The 17,587-nt window shown below is 48.5% G+C and overlaps 2 protein-coding genes and 1 long non-coding RNA gene across 8 annotated transcripts in view; 2 read left to right on the top strand and 1 right to left on the bottom strand.

The window, feature by feature from the left end:
- Positions 1-3,581: 3,581 nt before the first annotated feature.
- On the top strand, positions 3,582-4,414 carry LOC106987093 (proteasome activator complex subunit 2-like). The gene is given in 2 exon segments (XM_053204580.1): positions 3,582-4,029; positions 4,032-4,414. Coding segments are annotated over 2 exon segments (720 nt in total). The 5' UTR covers positions 3,582-3,633; the 3' UTR covers positions 4,356-4,414.
- Positions 4,415-4,426: 12 nt separating this feature from the next.
- LOC106987094 (uncharacterized) lies at positions 4,427-15,083 on the bottom strand. Of its 4 annotated transcripts, none has more exons than XR_008290924.1 (4): positions 8,799-15,083; positions 6,889-7,188; positions 6,510-6,579; positions 4,427-4,951 (listed from the first exon to the last, which is right to left on the bottom strand). It is a non-coding gene; the product is annotated as an uncharacterized LOC106987094 (long non-coding RNA). The 4 variants fall into 4 exon arrangements; XR_008290925.1 differs by having other exon boundaries at positions 4,427-4,911; XR_001432157.3 differs by lacking the exon at positions 4,427-4,951 and having other exon boundaries at positions 5,600-6,579.
- A 35-nt stretch (positions 15,084-15,118) lies between these two features.
- Positions 15,119-17,587, top strand: part of STXBP1 (syntaxin binding protein 1) — a 74,056-nt gene continuing 71,587 nt past the window's right edge. For all 3 annotated transcript variants that reach the window (XM_053204578.1, XM_053204577.1, XM_027035178.2), the window contains exon 1: positions 15,119-15,297. In XM_053204578.1, the coding sequence (XP_053060553.1) occupies positions 15,261-15,297 (37 nt within the window). In that variant the 5' untranslated portion in view covers positions 15,119-15,260. The remainder of the gene's footprint in view (positions 15,298-17,587) is intronic.

Here is a 17,587-nt window from a genome sequence, read left to right as displayed (position 1 = left end):
TTAACCAACTGAGCTAGGTGCCCGGGGATGCATTTAATATCAGTTTCTCTTATTTTTATTATTATTATTATATATTTTAAAGTTTATTTCTTTTGAGAGAAGAGAGAGCACAGGGCGTGCGCAGAGAGAGCAGAAGAGGGGCAGAGAGAGAGAGAATCCCAAGCAAAGCAGGCTTTGCACTGTCAGTGCAGAGCCCAAACACAGCTTGCTCTCACAAACCATGAGATCATGAGCTGAACCGAAACCAAGAGTCAAACCAACTGAGCCACTCAGGCACCCCTATCATTATTATTTTTTTAAGATTTTATTTTTAAGTAATCTCTACACCCAATGTGGGACTCAAACTCACAACCCAGAGATCAAGAGTCATACGCTTTACTGACTGAGCCAGATGGAGGCCCCAATTTGTCTTACCATTGACCCAGAGTGTTTTAGAATGCAATCTCTTTAGTTATCTTTCTAATCTCTTCCATGATTCTTAGTCTGTTAAAATTTTCAACTTCTTAGGTCAATTTTGATAGTTTATATTTTGCAAAAAAATTCATCTATTTCGTTTTGTTATTCCAGCATATTGCCATATTTAAAAACAATAACATCCACATCTGTGTTTGTATGGCCTTCCTCATTCCTAATGTTGTATATTTTTGCTGTATCTCTTTGCTTTCTTTCTTTGGACTTACCTTCAGTTAAGATTTTTCTCATTGTGGTGCTCCTGGGTAGCTCAGTCAGTTGAGTGTCAGAGTCTCGATTTCGGCTCTGGTCATGCATGATCCTAGGGTCGTGGGATCAAGCCCAGCATTGGGCTCAATGCTGAGTGTGGAGCCTACTTGAGATTTTCTTTATCTCTCTCTCTCTGCCCCTCTCTCAGACTTATGCACATGCTCGCTCTCTCTCTCTCTCTCAAAAAAATAATATAGATATATATCATTTTATTTGTCTTTTCAAACCATTTTTTTCTTTTCAAACAACTTTTATTTATTCTTTTAGTATTCCCCGCCCCCCCCCCATTTCATTAATGTCAGCTTTCATCTTATTTTTCCCTCTCCTTTTTACTGGTTTTTCTAATTCCTTAGGTTGAATCTTTAATTCACTGATTTCCAGTGTTTTATAAATAAAAGCATTTAAGACTATTTTTCACCTGAGTACAACCTTAACAGTGTCCCATGGGGTTTTAGTAGGGAGAATTCTTTTCCTTCTTGAGATATTTTAACAATAAAGGTGTGCTGTATTACTTGTGTAATGAAAAATGAAGACAAAAAGACACAAAACCCAACCCCACCATTGTCCAATTATAGCATTGCAGGATTTCTCTGCTACAGTCGGAGGGTGAACTGCAGGAATTAGGAATGGTGATGGGCACAGAAGTAGGAGAGGGTTTGGAGACAGGCACTCTCTCAGCATGATGAGGTTCAGAAGTTGGGTCACAGCAATAGCACTACTAGGAATTTAGCCAAGGGATACAGGAGTGCTGATGCATAGGGGCACAGGTACCCCAATGCTCATAGCAGTGCTTTCAACAACAGGCAAATTATGGAAAGAGCCTACATGTCCATCAACTGATGAATGGATAAAAAAGATGTGGTTTATATATACAATGGAATACTACGTGGCAATGAGAAAGAATGAAATCATGCCATTTGCAGCAATGTGGAAGGAACTGGAAGGTGTTATGTTGAATGAAATAAATCAGTCAGAGAAGGACAGATATCATGTTTTCACTCATATGTGGATCTTGAGAAACTTAACAGAAGACCATGCGGGAGGGGAAGGGGAAAAAATAGTTACAAACAGAGAGGGAGGGAGGCAAACCACAAGAGACTCTTAAATACAGAGAACAAACTGAGGGTGGATGGCCGTGGGGGAGAGGGAAAAATGGGTGATGGGCACTGAGGAGGGCACTTGTTGGGATGAGCACTGGATGTTGTATGTAAGTCAATTTGACAATAAATTACATAAAAAAAAAAAGAAGTTGGGTCAGCAGTGGGGGGGGGGCAGTGAAATATGGGTCTCGTAGAAAAAGTGCAAATGGCAAGAGACTCATCTTCAGAGTAAAAGAGGTTTGTTCATTTGTTTGTTTAAGCAATCAAAGAAAACACCAAGGTGGGGGAAGCAAGCCATAACCCATAATCCAGAAGGCAAAGCTCTGTCTCCTCCATGAGATGCCATCAGCAGAAAGGTTGGGGGTATGTGGGGCTATTTTTATACTTCCAGTGAATCCTGGCAGAAAACTACTTATAAATATGCTCAAACAGCTCTTGGGTGGTCGTGCTTTTGTCATGGAAGGCGGCAGACATTTTTTGGACCCAGGGTGGGATGTTGGAAACAGATGGCTTTGATTATTGGGAATCCATTCAACAAAATAATTGCTATTTTTACTTTGTATATTAAACATCTGCTCAAACAGCTCCTCTTGGATACAAGGCATGGATGTGATGTGTTTAAGGTCGGGGTGGGGGGGTGCGTATCAACAGCTAGGGAAAGGGTCACAGCCTGGAAGGAAGAGAAAGAAGGAGCTGGGGGTCAAGAAGACCCCACACAGGGATGCCCCGAGGGTCTCAGCAATGAGCCCTGAGCTTGTGGACAATCAGACCCAGGAATCAAAGCCTGCCTCCCCTGCTTGCCCAGTGACAGGCACCTGAGATACCGCCAGGGTGGGCAGCTGGTGAAGAAGGAAGGCAGCTCCCCAAGATGGACTCCCTTGTCTACCTGCTTCCTGACTCCGGGGAGAGAGCTGGAGACACCCAGTATGACTCAAGACAAGGAGCCAGGGCCCAGGCTATGCATAAATGGAAAGTGGGGAAACTGATGTCCAGAGGGAAAAAGTGACTGGTTAGAGTCACCCAACGGAGCAGGACCAGACTGTGAGTGCTGGACTCCTGAGTCCCCCAGAGGTGAGAGTCGTGCTGGGTCTGAACCAGGGGGGGGAGGACTCTGGGTCCTGACTCTCCCTGGAGTAAGGCAGAAGTCGGCTGCTGTCAGGGAGAGGGGTGAGTGGGGGAAAGCGGAGGTGGGAAGACAGCAGACAAAGAGAGGAGGGAGAGGGAGGAGGGGCGTGGAGAGGAGACAGGAAGCTGGAGGGGCCAGAAAGACAGCCTGTGTTTAATTGGGAGTTGGGAGGGGCGGGCAATCCTGCATTTTTTAGGCTACTGAGAGATTTTCAGGGTCTGCTTGACAGGACACTGGTGAGGGGGGTGGCATGTGATGAGGATCCCAGGGCACCCCGTCATGAGCTGGAGTGGGAGTTAAGGTATTGCTAAATAACACTCTAGATTCTAATCTAGAGCAGCCATCTTCCCAGCCACACTCAGAGCTGGGCAGACCCAAGTTTTGCAGGTAGAACCTTGAGGCTTTGACAGTATGGGGGGCTCCCTTTAAAAAATAAAACATTTGGGGTGCCTGGGTGGCTCAGTAGGTTGAGTGGCCAACTTCGGCTCAGGTTATGATCTCACGGTTCATGGGTTCAAGCCCCACGTCGGGCTTTGTGCCGACAGCACGGAGCCTGCTTTGGGTTCTCTGACTCCCTCTCTCTCTCTCTCTGCTCCTCCGCTGCTCACATTCTCTCTCTCTCAAAAATAAATGAACGTTAAAAAAAAGAAGAAAGGGGGAAACCGGAGATCTTGCAACTGGAGCAGCATGGCCAAGCCTTGCGGGGTGCGCCTGAGCGGGGAAGCCCGCAAACAGGTGGATATCTTCAGGCAAAATCTTTTTCAGGAGGCAGAGGAATTCCTCTACAGATTCTTGCCACAGAAAATCATACACCTGAATCAACTCTTGCAAGAGGACTCCCTCAATGTGGCTGACCCGACCTCTCTCCGGGCCCCACTAGACATCCCCATCCCAGACCCCCCACCCAAGGATGATGAGATGGAAACAGATAAGCAGGAGAAGAAAGAAGTCCCTAAGTGTGGCTTTCTCCCTGGAAATGAGAAGGTTCCTTCCCTACTTGCCCTGGTTAAGCCAGAAGTGTGGACTCTCAAAGAAAAATGCATTCTGGTGATCACATGGATCCAGCACCTGATCCCCAAGATTGAGAGGATGGAAATGACTTTGGGGTGGCAATCCAGGAGAAGGTGCTGGAGAGGGTGAATGCAGTCAAGACTAAAGTGGAAGCCTTCCAAACAACCATTTCCAAGTACTTCTCAGAACGCAGGGATGCTGTGGCCAAGGCCTCTAAGGAGACTCATGTCATGGATTACCGGGCCCTGGTACGTGACCGAGATGAGGCAGCCTATGGGGAGCTCAGGGCCATGGTGCTGGACCTGAGGGCCTTCTACGCTGAGCTTTATCATATCATCTGCAGCAACCTAGAGAAAATTATCAACCCAAAGGGTGAAGAGAAGCCATCTATGTACTGAGCCCAGGGCCAGAAGGGAAATAAATGACCTATACTTTGTGTGGGGAAAAAAAAAAAAAAAAAAAAAAAAGGAAGAAAGGAAGAAAGAGAAAACATTGGGGCACCTGGATGGCTCAGGTTATGATCTCAAGATTTGTGGGTTCGAGCCCCATGTCAGGCTCCACACTAACAGTGCAGAGCCTGCTTGGGACTCTCTGTGTGCCTCTCTCTCTGTCCCTCCCCTGCTCACTGTCCTCTCTGTCTCTCTCTCTCTCTCTCTCTCTCTCTCAAAATAAATAAGCTAAAGATAAAAAAGGTAGAGAAAACGCAATTACAAAAAACAAAATTAGGCATGGGGCTTTGGAAGGGGCCTCTACCTCTGCTCAGCGCCTTCTCTGGTTTCTTCTCTCTCATCCTTTGTAAACCAAGGCCCACCACTCCCAGAGGGGGAGATGGGAGCAGGTGATGTCAAGAGCATGGACTTGGAGGTCAGACAAACCTGGGCTGGAATTCTGGCTAAGCCACTTCCTGCGTGAGCCAGGCAAGTCACTTCAGTCTTGAGACCTCAGTTTTCTCATCTGTAAAATGGGCAGGATAATAGTTGCCTCCTCAGAACCACTGTCAAAATAAAATCAAAGAGTAACACGTAGAGCACTTGGCACAGTGCCTACCATGTCACAAGCACTTAATAAATGGCATGCCTGATATGGCGTAAGCATTTGGTTTATGATTATAATAATCACCCAAAATGATTCAGTTTCACTTCAACTGGCACTTCTTCTAGGAAGTTCTTTGTCAAAAATTGAAGTATAGCATACATCCAGCAAGTACATGATTCAGTGTACAGCCCGGTGAACTTTTCCATAAAAATGCACCCAAGTTATCACCACCCAGATCAAGACACAGAGCATTAGGGCACCTGGCTGGCTCAGTCAGGGGAACGTGTGACTCTTGATCTCGGGGTTGTGAGTTCAAGCCGCACATGTGGAACGGAGTTTACTTAAAATTAAAAATTAAAAAAAAAGGGGCGCCTGGGTGGTTCAGTTGGTTGAACATCCGACTTCAGCTCAGGTCATGATCTCACAGTCTGTGAGTTCGAGCCCTGCATCGGGCTCTGCGTGACAGCTCAGAGCCTGATGCCTGCTTCAGATTCTGTGTCTTCCTCGCTCTCTGCCCCTCCCCTGCTCATGCTCTGTCCCTCTCTGTCTGAAAAATAAGTAAAAACATTAAAAAAATTTTTTTAAAAAGACAGAGCCTCAGGAGTCCCCTCATCTCTCTTCCCAGGGAGTATCCTTGCCTTCCATCCCCATGAGAAATTCATTAACCTGAGCTCTACCATCATAGATTAGACTGTTCTTGAAGCTTTATATGCATGGACTCATAGCGTATCCTTCTGTGTCTGGCTCAAAGAAGTTCCGAACTATGTGGTTAAGAGTTCAGGCTTCAGGCTCAGTCACGCCTGGTTCAAATCCTGGTTCAGCCAAGCCTTTGCTATGTGCCTCAGGCTGTGCTATGTCTCAGTGTCTGCATCCGTGAAATGCACGTAAATCATCATACCTACCTGATAGAATTTTGAGGGAGATGAAATGAGATATTGTGCTTGAAGCATTTGGCAGCCAAGGGTGCCCGAGAAGTGGCAGGGGCTGTTTTTATTCATCTCAGTTATGCTCAGCCCCTCCCGTGTCCGTCCCCAGGAGAGTCCCAGAGACTCCATGGCTCTGACCTGAACTATTGCCCTAGTCTCCCTTGGTGCCTTCAACTCCGACCCAGCCTGCTCTTAGCTGCTAAGTGGGCCGGGCCAACACGGCCACAGGTGGGTCACTGGGCGCCCCCACTTTCCCACGTGAACTCCAGCTCAGCCTTGAAGTCTCAACTTTGCCTTTCCCAGGAGTCCTTTCCAAATCCCTGGCTGGACTGGGTGCCCCTCTGCAGGCCTCCCTGGCTCCCCGTTCCTGCCCTGGCAGAGTACTCGGTCCTGCATTTTGTCACCCTGGAGTGCTCAGCGCCTGGCAGAGTGCCCAGCACACCACAGGCACCTGATGCATATTTCTTAAATGTTAAATGGATAAATAAATAAATAAATGTCTCTCCCATATTTGAAAACCTTCCATGGGTCTCATGGAGAGAGAAATGAAGTCCAAACCACAGAGTACTGTATCCTACTGTCCCTCCTCACCACATGGCATGGTTTGGATCCTTTCTCTTGTTGGCTGTGAGAGTTCGGACGAACGGCTTGGTTTCCTCATCTGTAAAATGGGGATAATAATAGTAAATAACTCACAGGTGACCATTAGGGTTCAATGAATTGATAAATGTGAAGAGCTTGGAATAGTGATTGACATATAGTATGTCCCACATATGCTAGTTGTTGTCCTCATCCTCTTATTCCCCCTCCTGTTCCCCCTCCTCCCCCTCCTCCCTCCCCCCCTCCTCAACACTATTCTGCCGGGGGAGGGGTAGCCACCTGGCTATGCAGGGTGAGGGAGGGGACCTGGTGGCAGGACTGCTCCTTTTCTTTACCAGTCCTCATTTTCAGCCCCGTCCCTCACTCCTACCTTTGGAAGGACGTGGTACCAATGAATCCTGAGCCGTTCCAAGGTCCTGTGGTTGAGTCCGCTGGTCTCTTTTTGAAGATTCATGTTTCCACTTCCTCTTTTCTCCGCAGTCATGAATTACGTGCTGTTCATCTTCCAGACTTTTGTCGCTCATCTCCCATTCCCTCCTTTTTCTGTTCTTTGTGTCCTTGTGGATTTTAACTTCTTATAATTCCGCTGCTATTTCTTTAGCAGGGTTTCAGGAGGAAAAGGATTCCACACTATATAACCGGATCTATTTTTCTATAAACAAACAAAATTCTGAAACAAAACATTAACTGTTTATTCTTGGGGAAGGGGCACATGGGAATTTGCTTTATTAGTTTTCTGTGTTTTTAAAATGTTTTGTTTAAAAAAAGAGAGGTTCTGGGCGCCTGGATGGCTTAGTCGGTGAAGCATCCGACGCGATTTCGGCTCAGGTCATGATCTCATGGTTTGTGAGTTTGAGCCCCGAGTCAGGCTGAAGCCTGCTTGGCATTGTCTCTCTCCCCTCTCTCTGTCCCTACCCTGCAAGCTCTCTCTATCTCTCAAAATAAATAAATAAACTTAAAAAAAATTTTTTTTAAAGAGAGGCTCTCCTCTATTCAAAAAAGTGACTTTGATCCTGATCCGTGGTTCTAGCTGTTCTTTTTTTTTTTCTTTTTTCATCTTTCTTCCAGAAGAATAAGTCCATACCTTTTTGCAGGCTTGGAATTAGTCCTCACCTTTCTGCACAGTGACAAACATCCCAGGTCACCAGTGACTTGTCAACTGCCACAACCACTACAGTTTTCCTTTTTTTTTTTTAAACATCTTTTTTTTTTCAACGTTTTATTTATTTTTGGGACAGAGAGAGACAGAGCATGAACGGGGGAGGGGCAGAGAGAGGGAGACACAGAATTTGAAGCAGACTCCAGTCTCTGAGTTGTCAGCGCAGAGCCCAATGCGTGGCTTGAACCCAGGAACTGTGAGATCATGACCTGAGCCCAAGTCGGATACTTAACAGAATGAGCCACCCAGGCACCCCTCCTTTTTTTTTTTAAGTTTATTTATTTTGAGAGGGTGAGAGACAGAGAGTGAGCTCTTGAGTGTATGTGCGCATGTGACTGTTCATGAGCAGGAGAGAGGCAGAGAGAAAGGGAGAGAGAGAATCTCAAGCAGGCTCTGTGCTGTCATCTCAGAGCCTGACACGGGGCTTGATCCCACGAACCGTGAGATCATAACCTGAACCCAAACCAAGAGTTGTATATTTAACCAATTGAGCCACCCAGGTGCCCTGGAAGTTTTTCATTTTTACTGGAGCTTTGCAGCATGATGTGGTGTTGGGTCTCCTGGCTTTGTGCACTCCTGGCCCACCCATACTTCTCTGGCCTTTTCCCTTCTGCCTCCTTCGGTGTCTGCTCCTTTTGCTCAGTCCCTACCCCCTTTTTTTAGAGGCAGGGGAGGTGCAGAAGAGAGGGAGAGAAAGAAAAGATAATCCTTATTTTTTATTATTTTTTAATGTTTATTTATTTTTGAGAGACAGAGCATGAGTGGGGGAGGGCAGAGAAACCGGGAAACAGAATCCGAAGCGGGCTCCAGACTCTGAGCTGTCAGCACAGAGCTGGACGCGGGGCTTGAACTCACAGACGCCGAGATCATGACCTGAGCTGAAGTCGGACGCTTAACCGACTGAGCCACCCAGGCGCCCCTATTTTAAAATAATTCTTAGGGGGCGCCTGGGTAGCTCAGATGGTTAAGTGTCTGATTCCTGATTTCCACTCAGGTTATGATCACACAATTCGTGAGCCCCGTGTGTGGCTCTGCCCCTGCCTGGGATTCTCTCTCTCAAAATAAACAAATGTAAAAAAGTAATAAAAATAAATAATTCTTAAGTAACCACCATTACTCACTAATGGTATCTGTGCATCTTCTCAGACCTTGCAATCACATGGGACATCGGACATCAACTCTCATTTCCTGTTCCACCTTGATTTACAGGAGTTATTTGCTTCTTGTCGCATCAATTGATGAAAACCCACATTTACAAAGATACAATGTCATAGAAAAGAATGTAGTAAAGTTTAATGCTGAAATTGTTAACTATTTCCAGCTACTAGTTTTCACAGTGTCCAACAGATGATACTGTTTCTCTCCAGAATTTAAAATATTTTACTATGCTCCTGTTAATTTACTATGGCACCCCAGGGTGCCTGAGCACACAGTTTGGGAACCATGGGTCTATGCTCTTTTCTTTGATTGGATTCGATCTTTCTCTCCTCAGCTTCTGGACTCAGCTCAAATGCTACTTCTTCCACGAATCTTTCTGGCCAAACTGGCCAGAAGCAAAACACACCTAAACAAAACTATTTCCCCAGTTGGAATGAAAATCCCTTCCTCTGGGATCTTACGACAATTTAACGTAAAGCGTAAAGTGTAAAAGATACAAATTGTTCTCTGATATCCACAATGTAAAAAATGCCACATTTCTTTATTTTTCTAAATCAGAATAAAACCAGCTTTAAACCCCCACTGGCTGAGGTCACTGGGACTTCTCGTATCTGGCATTTGGGAGTAGCTCTTTCCTTGTTCCAATGGTTTTCACAGTCCAGGCAAGTCTGAACTGCCCCTATCAGCTGTCCATGGAGGCTTCCTCTGAAGGGTTCACCAGTTCATTCAAAAGTGGCTGGCCCTAATCTCTGCCGCAGAGCCAGGCTGAGCAGAGGGACTCTTTCTTGACCGTCAAGACTGTGTGGGAAGCATTCACACCACCACTGCCCCTGTCCAGAGCCCTGCCCCCAATGGGACTCTATGTGAGCAGGGTAAAATCCAGTGCCTCTCTGGGAACCTGTTGCATGGCAGAATCCAACCTTTCCCCTTTGAGAAGAGGTATTAGTCCCTCAGAGTTTGGATGCAGGTGGCTTGGGGGCCGGATGTGTCCCTCCGATGTTTGGCCAATGTGGTGTTATTAAAAAAATAATCTTTCTTTCTTATTTATTTATTAAAAAATTTTTAATGTTTATTATTTTTGAAAAAGGGCGAGACAGAGGGTAAGCAGGGGAAGAGGGGCAGAGAGAGACGGAGACACAGAATCGGAAGCAAGGCTCCAGGCTCTGAGCTGTCAGCACAGAGCCCAACGCAGGGCTGGAACTCACAGACCATGAGATCATGACCTGAGCTGAAGTCAGCTGCTTAACTGACTGAGCCACCCAGGTGCCCCTAATCTTTTTTTTTTTAATTTATTTTTATTCTGAGAGAGAGAGAGAGAGAGAGAGAGAGAGAGAGAGAGAAAACATGAGTGGGGGGCGGGGAGCAAACAGAGAAAATCCCAAGCAGGCTCCATGCTATCAGCACAGAGCCTGATGTAGGGCTTGAACTCACCAACCATGAGATCGTGACCTGATCCGAAATCAAGAGTTGCATGACCAAACCAATGCGCCACCTAGGCACCCCTAAAGATTATTTTTTAGTCCACTGTGATACTTAACCATTGGGAGATGTCACAATTCCTACAGTCAAGATTCTACGTCGCTGCATGGAAACTATTGATTGGAGCTGAGTAAGGACTCCCCTCTGGGCAAGGTATATGGTCTGCAGTTGTCTTATCTGTGGTGTCCTCACCTTTGCATGGCCTCTACAGTCCTTTGAATTTGAGACCCTGGCCTAGACTTTGAAAACAAAGCCCTTTTGATATTATTTTCTGACCTCAGATACAAAAATCTGTTAACTCACTCTTGGGGGGCAAGGATCTACCAAACTCAAGAACTCCAAGCCCAGCGGCTCTTTGTAGGTGCTGGGATGGTGGGTGGCTGCAATGGAGACAATTACTTTTTCATTCTCTGCCAATGAATCTACAGCAGCAAAGGAGGCAAGACACAGCCTCATGTTATGTCACTTTTAAGGATATTAATAGCTAACATGCACTGGGTCCTGACTAGGTTCCCAGTCCTAGGTAAAAAATCTTGTAAATATTATTTTGTTTAATTCTTTAGAAACTGCTTTTTTTTTTTTACATTTTTAAAAATGTTTTTATTTATTTTTGAGACAGAGAGAGACAGAGCATGAGCAGGGGAGGGGCAGAGAGAGAGGGAGACACAGAATCTGAAACAGGCTCCAGGCTCCGAGCTGTCTGCACAGAGCCCCACGACGGGCTCGACCGCAGAGTGTGAGATCATGACCTGAGCTGAAGTCGGATGCTTAACCGACTGAGCCACCCAGGTGCCCCTAGAAACTGCTTCTAAAAGAATGTAGCGGAAACCACAGGGTGCCTGGGTGGCTCAATGGGTTAAGCATGGGAGTTCAGCTCAGGTCATGATCTCAGAATCCTTGAGTTCGAGCCCCTTGTCAGGCTCTGTGTCGACAGCTCAGAACGTGGAGTCTGCTTCAGATTCTGTTGTCTCCCCCTTTCTCTGCCCCTCCCCTGCTCACACCCTTGTCTCTCTCAGAAACAAAATAAAAACATTAAAAAAATTTTTTTAAAATAAATAATGTAGGGGAATCTAAATGCCCAGTGTTCATGAGAACGGGTGGGGGTTAACATGGAAAAATGCAGCTGATGATGCAGCTTAAAAGAAGGGAGGTAGGTGCAAGCTCGGAGACCGTCGGAGAAGAGGCCTGGACTCTGGACCCAGGGCTCTCCAACAGGCCCTGGGTATGCGGGGGACCCAAGCCACTGGATCCACAGTATAACCAGGTTTCGTGGCAGCAACTGTACCCCATTTCTTCCGTCTCAACTTGGTCTGCCCCATTGCCTATTCTGGCTCGTCTGTCCCTCTCTCCCCTCCTTTGGTCACTCCACGCTGTTCCCCGTCCTTATCCCCAACCTCCAGCGCTCCACTCTGCATCCATCCCCCCACCTGCTTATGTCCTGTTGGTGTAGTGGCCAAGCCACAAACAGGCTCTCTGCCGTCACATGACCCGTGCGTAAATCACAGGACTCTGCCTACCCCCAGCGGCTGGTCCGCACCAGGGCTCTGCAGAGCCGGCAGGCCGCGCATGCGCAGCTGCAAGCGCACCTGCCGGGCAGCGGACCATCCCAGCGCTTCCTGCGGCCGCAGCCCCGCCCCGCGCTCAGGCTGGGCTGGCTGCTTACGGATTCCCTAGAGATCCAAGTTCCGTTTGTTGCTACTCTTCCAGCAAACAGTCTACACAGCCAACCCTTCTCCTTAGGTCATGACACTGGGACCGCGACTGGGTGTTGGACGTTCTTCCCTGGGCATCAGGAAGTCAGAGCACTAGTCCCGGGTCTGCGCTTAGAGCCATGTGACCTTGGGCAAGTGACTTGACCTCCCTATGCACGAGGAAAATTAAATAATGAGAGCACTGACCTCATGGGGCTATAGTGAAAATTCATGAGAGCCCTTTGCGTGGTGCCTGGGATGTATCAAATGTATATGCAAATAAGGAATACAGAGCAAAGGGGGCTTTTACCTTAGCGTGTAGGTCATCTTGCTGGCCTCTCTGAGGCCAAGAAGTTTTCCTGTCTTTGTTTCACAGACTTGGAAAGCAAGGCTCAGAGATGTCAAAGAGGTCTCATGCCAGGTCTTGGATTCCACATCCAGGAAGATTCCAATCTACCACTCCGGGGTTGGGTTCCTGAGTGAGTTCACAGACTGTCACCCCACCTGCGTTTTCAACCATCCTATTTAGAATAACATCCGTTCTGATTTTTGCCATCCCTAGTGAACATCTCAGGTACACATCTACAGGAAAAGATTTCTTTTTTTGCCCTTCCTTCTGCAGAAAATAACAAGCTGCTATATATATATTTTTTGCCTGTGACCTCTGAGGAAGTCCCCACACAGATTCCAGGCTACCAAAATGTCCTGGAGCCCTGCAGTGAGGCCTACTCCTGGGGGTTTTCCTCTCTATCCTGCCCGTCAGACTCTCCTCCAGTCACACAGGTCCCCTCTCCGATCCTGGAAAAGCCACACTCTTTTCTGGCACTTGGTTTTTGCATTTTCTGGGACACTCTCCCAGCACTTTCTTGCTCCCTGTTACTCATGTAAGGAGGCCTGCCCTGACTGTACCACACCAGGTCTACTGAGTCAGGTGCTCTGTCACTTATTCTCACAGCCCCTGTCCTGCTTCAGCACTTATTAGGATAGTGACTCAATGCTGTGTCTGACTTCTTGATTCCTGTCTTGTTTCCTCAGCTAGAATACTGGCTGCTTGAGGGCAGTCTCTGCTGGCTAAGGGGTGGGGGTGGGGGTGGGGGTGCATGCAGCATTAAAGTGCATCCTCGGCTCCCTCACAGTTACAAATTATCTCCTCCTCTGAATGCACCCTGAGACTATTAATACCTTGGGTAAAAGGCAGAGCCTAGACTGTAAAATGATAGGCATGTGAAAGTTCTGTTGGGGTAGATTGGGGTGGGAACGAGAAGGTGGTCACATCTTCCTGCCCTGGGGCTGATAGCAGAACTCAAAGTGTGGCCTATTGTCCTGGCTCTGCCATTGTTCATTGTGCGGGACCTCTGCAAAGTCCTCCTTTGGCCTCAGCTTCTTTAGCTGTTGCTCAGTATAAAATAATGATTCAGAATTGAGATCCTGGAATTGGGTCTTTGTCACTTATTAGCAAAGCACTTATCTGAATCTCAGTATCTTCATCTGTAAATATTATTACCTTTTTTTTTTTTTTAAGTTTATTTATTTTGGGCGGGGGGAGGGGGAGAGAGACAATCTTGAGCAGGCTCCACACTGGCAGCGAGGAGCCGGATGCCGGGCTTGAACTCAACAACTGTGAGATCATGACCTGAGCTGAAATCAAGAGTCAGTCACTTAGCCAACTGAGCCACCCGGGCCCCCTATTTTTAATAATATTAAGAGGACTTAGCTCACAGAGTTGTTCCAAAATTTTAATGAGTATTCACTGATTTTATGAACATTAGCTCTTCTGTCCTTTTTGGTTTTTAATTGGCTCAACTCATTCGCTTTTCTTTGAGGTCAGAGGTGAGTCCTGTGCCACATTTGAAAAGTAACCTCCCTCATCAACAAAGAAAGTCCACCAAAAACTGACCTGGGATCACTTTGGTAACATGGACTCCTGTAAGCAGATGCTGAGACCTGAGACGTCCTGCAGCATGTTCCTATCAGATTTGGCACTTAGAAATTTCTAGTCTTTTCAGGGTGCCTGGCTGGCTTAGTCCATAGAGCATGCGACTCTTGATCTCAGGGTTGTGAGTTGGAGCCCCACATTGGGTGTGGACATTACTTAAAAATGAAGTCTTATGGGGCGCCTGGGTGGCTCAGTTGGTTAAGCATCGACTTCGGCTCAGGTTATGATCTCAGGGTCTGTGCCGACAGCTCAGAGCCTGGAGCCTGCTTGGGATTCTGTGTCTCCCTCTCTCTCTGCCCCTCACCCACTCGCTGTCTCTCTCTCTCTCTCACTCTCTCACAAAATAAATAAACATTAAAAAGTGAAGTCTTATTAAAAAAAAAAAAAAAAGAATTTTCTAGCCTTTGAGTGCCCAGAGACTTGGATAGGTGTCCGTATTGTACATGGCTGCAGCTCCAATGCCCAGAATAGTAGCTTGTATGTAGCAGTGGTGGGAGACCAGTAAATATTTGTCAGTGACTATTACACAGCCTGAGAGCAACTCTAGTGCTGAATTCTCGTAGCCTCAGGTTTTGTTTTTTTTCCATCTGAGAATGGAGATTAAAAACAATGCTTAATTACTGGGGATTTGATGAGATGATGCAGTCAGACGCTCAGCATGGAGCCTGACACACAAGAGCTCAGTGAATGGTGGCTATGTGGATATAGGTACCGGGAGAAAGATAACGTCGATAAACCTCCAGTTATGTTGTGGTTAGGAGGCTCTGAGTTCCTAATGTGGGCAAGGGGGGCAATGGAGGGTTCCCAGAAAGAGGAAAGACAGGACATAACGCGGTTTCAGGACGACGGAGCTCGTCAGTAGCCCGTGGCCAGGTGCGGAGGCGGCGGCGGAGACTTTAGGACCCTGCGCCCTGGGAGCGCGCGACTGGCCGGGTGCGCGCGGCGCGTGAGGTGAGGGGGAGGGCGCGGCTTTCGCGCCAGCCAGGAACCGCCTCGCGCCCAGCCGCATCTCGGCGGGCGGGGCCGAGCCCCCGGGCCGCAGTGCAATTGGCGGAGGCGCGCGGGTGACGGGGACGGCTGGCACGAGGCCCCGCCCCCGGCCGGCCCCGCCCGCCCGCGCGCGCGCGCGCGCGCGCCGGCAGGTCGGCAGCCTCACTCTGGTTCGCGTCGCGCCTCCGCGCCGAGTCCGCGCTTCAGTCGAGCCCGAGCGAGGCTGCGGAGCGGAGGGCTGCGGCCAGCAGAGCGCGCTGACCTGGGGAGGCGCCGTGTCCGCGGGCGTCGCTTGAGGAGACTCGGTGCCCGAAGAGTCGCGCAGCACGATGGCCCCCATTGGCCTCAAAGCCGTGGTCGGAGAGAGTAAGTGGAGTCGGGGTCCTCCCGCAGGCGAGGGCTGCGGCTGCCCGGCAGGAGCGGGGCGCCGTACCTGCCGCGGCGCCTGGCCTCCACGCCGGCGGCTCGCCCCGCCCGACCGGGGGCTCCGGGCTGGGAGGGTCCCGTTATTTCGGCGCCGCCCTCCTCGCAGGGAAGTCCCTCCTGGCCTCCAGAGGCCCGCGCCCACTTCCCTGCTTCCCCCGCTCTCCGCTTCCCGCATTCCTCCCCCTGCATCCCACCCCTCCCCTGTTCACCCCATCCTCTTTCACCCATCCCTCCTCTTCATCCCCACTCCTCTCTTCCCTCTTTACTCGCATCCCCCTTCACCCCATCGCTCCCTCCTCGCCCCCATTTCTCTTTCACCCCATCCCCCTTCACGCCATTCCTTCTTCCTCCCCCTTCACCCCGAGCACCCCATCCCTCCCCTTCGCCTCGCCTGTATCCCCTGCAGCCCATCACCCTCCCCTTCCTCACCCATCACCCTCCCCTGCACCCCCGTTCTTCACTCCCATCACCTCCCCCCTTCCCTTCTCCCCTTCCTTCTTTATTCCCCGAGCTCCCTGATTCCATTCCGTTTTCTGCCTCCAGTCCCTCCCTCTTTCCCACTCTGCTGGGTGAATCGTGACGGGCGAGATCGCGGCCCGCGCCTCCACCCCCACCCCCTCCGGGAGCCCGGGCCGCGGTCCCCGGCTGCGGAGACCCACCTGGGAGCCGCCGGGCGCGCACCGGCTCCGACGCGCCGCTCGCCCAGCCTGGGCCGCCGCTGGCCGCTGGGGAGGAGCTGCTTGTTTTTCCAAAGGCTTGGCTCTGCAGGGCTGAGGCCGCCTCTCTCCTCCTCCCGTTCCGGGGTCGTGGCTGCAAGGGCGGGGTCTTATCTGGGTCCCGAACCCTCTTAAATCACTCGGGAGAGGCGGAAAGCTTTGGCGTGCGGCGGGAGGAGCGGCCCTGCCCTGCCCAGCACCGCAGTCTGCAGTCTCCCTGTTGGCAGGACTCAGCCCTTGCTTGGCTGGACGTTTCGGGCAGTCCAAACCACGGTTGCAGGGAAATGGTTGTTGATGGGTTTGGATGAAAGGCTCAGCGTAAATGGATTTTTAAAAATGGATGTTGGTGAGTGTCGGCTGCAGCGGAGTGAGGGCTGGTGGTGATAATATTTGGAAACGGCGTCCTCGGCGCTAAGGAAGATTGATGATTGGTGTAGGCAGATAGTGCCTCTTCAATATTTTGGCCCTGTCTTTAATAAAAAACGTGCAGGGATTTCCGTGACTTTCGGTACCTCTTTCGGATTTAGAAAATTAAAGCTGGACTTTTCTCTGCAGGAGAGGATAAAAAAGGAAATAGAATCAAGTGGAAATTACAGTTTCCTTTCCAGTGATTCTATTATTATAGGGCTCTCCCGTCCAACATTTAAGGCCGGGTAGCGTTCCTTCTGAACATCATAACTGTTTTTCTTCCCCATATTTTCTGTTGGTATATAGGAAATATTCTCACTTGTTTTACACCCTTACCTCACCTATAGCATCAGAAGAAAATTGTCATAAAAACTGAACCCCAAATGAGCACTTTTTAAAAAGTGCCCACAATAACACCTGCCTTCCTCATGCATAAAGTTTCTGAATCATATACATTCTATTTCCTTAGGAGAACAAGGCATTTAGGGCTGGAAGAGGACCCATGAGGGATCCTCTAATGTCATTTTACCTGTGGGAAAGAAATGGAGGCTCATAGCAGTTAAATGACTTGCCAAAATCAGTGTTAATTAATTTTTTAAAACCTCATGTCCATTTACTTGCAACGTTTGTAAAAAATAACTACCTTTGTTACCCTATACATACAATTTCCTTCCAGACGCCATTTTAAAGCGTTTTGAAATACAGAATGTTATGTTACATGTTACATTCTCTCAAATGTTGGATTTGAATATTGTGCCTTTGAGACAAAAACCCTAAGTGTTATAGAAGCAAGTTTTTGCATCCTTTTGCCAGGACCTTTGTTCATGCAGGTAGCTCCTTAGTAGCCGTTCCCTTTTTTAGAAGCAGCATAAAGGCTTAAAAAAAAAAAAAAAAATCATGAATGCAATATGGCCAAAATGTCTTAAAATTGTTTTTAATGTTTATTAAATTTTGATAGAAAGACAGAGAGTGAGCAGGGGAGGGACAGAGAGAGAGGGAGACACAAAATCAGAAGTAGGCGCCAGGCTCCAAGCTGTCGGCACAGAACCCGACTCGGGGCTCGAACTCACGGACCGTGAGATCATGACCTGAGCCAAAGTCAGATG

Source organism: Acinonyx jubatus, chromosome D4, assembly GCF_027475565.1.
Source record: "Acinonyx jubatus isolate Ajub_Pintada_27869175 chromosome D4, VMU_Ajub_asm_v1.0, whole genome shotgun sequence".
NCBI lineage: Eukaryota > Metazoa > Chordata > Mammalia > Carnivora > Felidae > Acinonyx > Acinonyx jubatus.
Note: the sequence above shows the minus strand (reverse complement) of the source record. Positions and strands in the feature narration are given on the sequence as shown.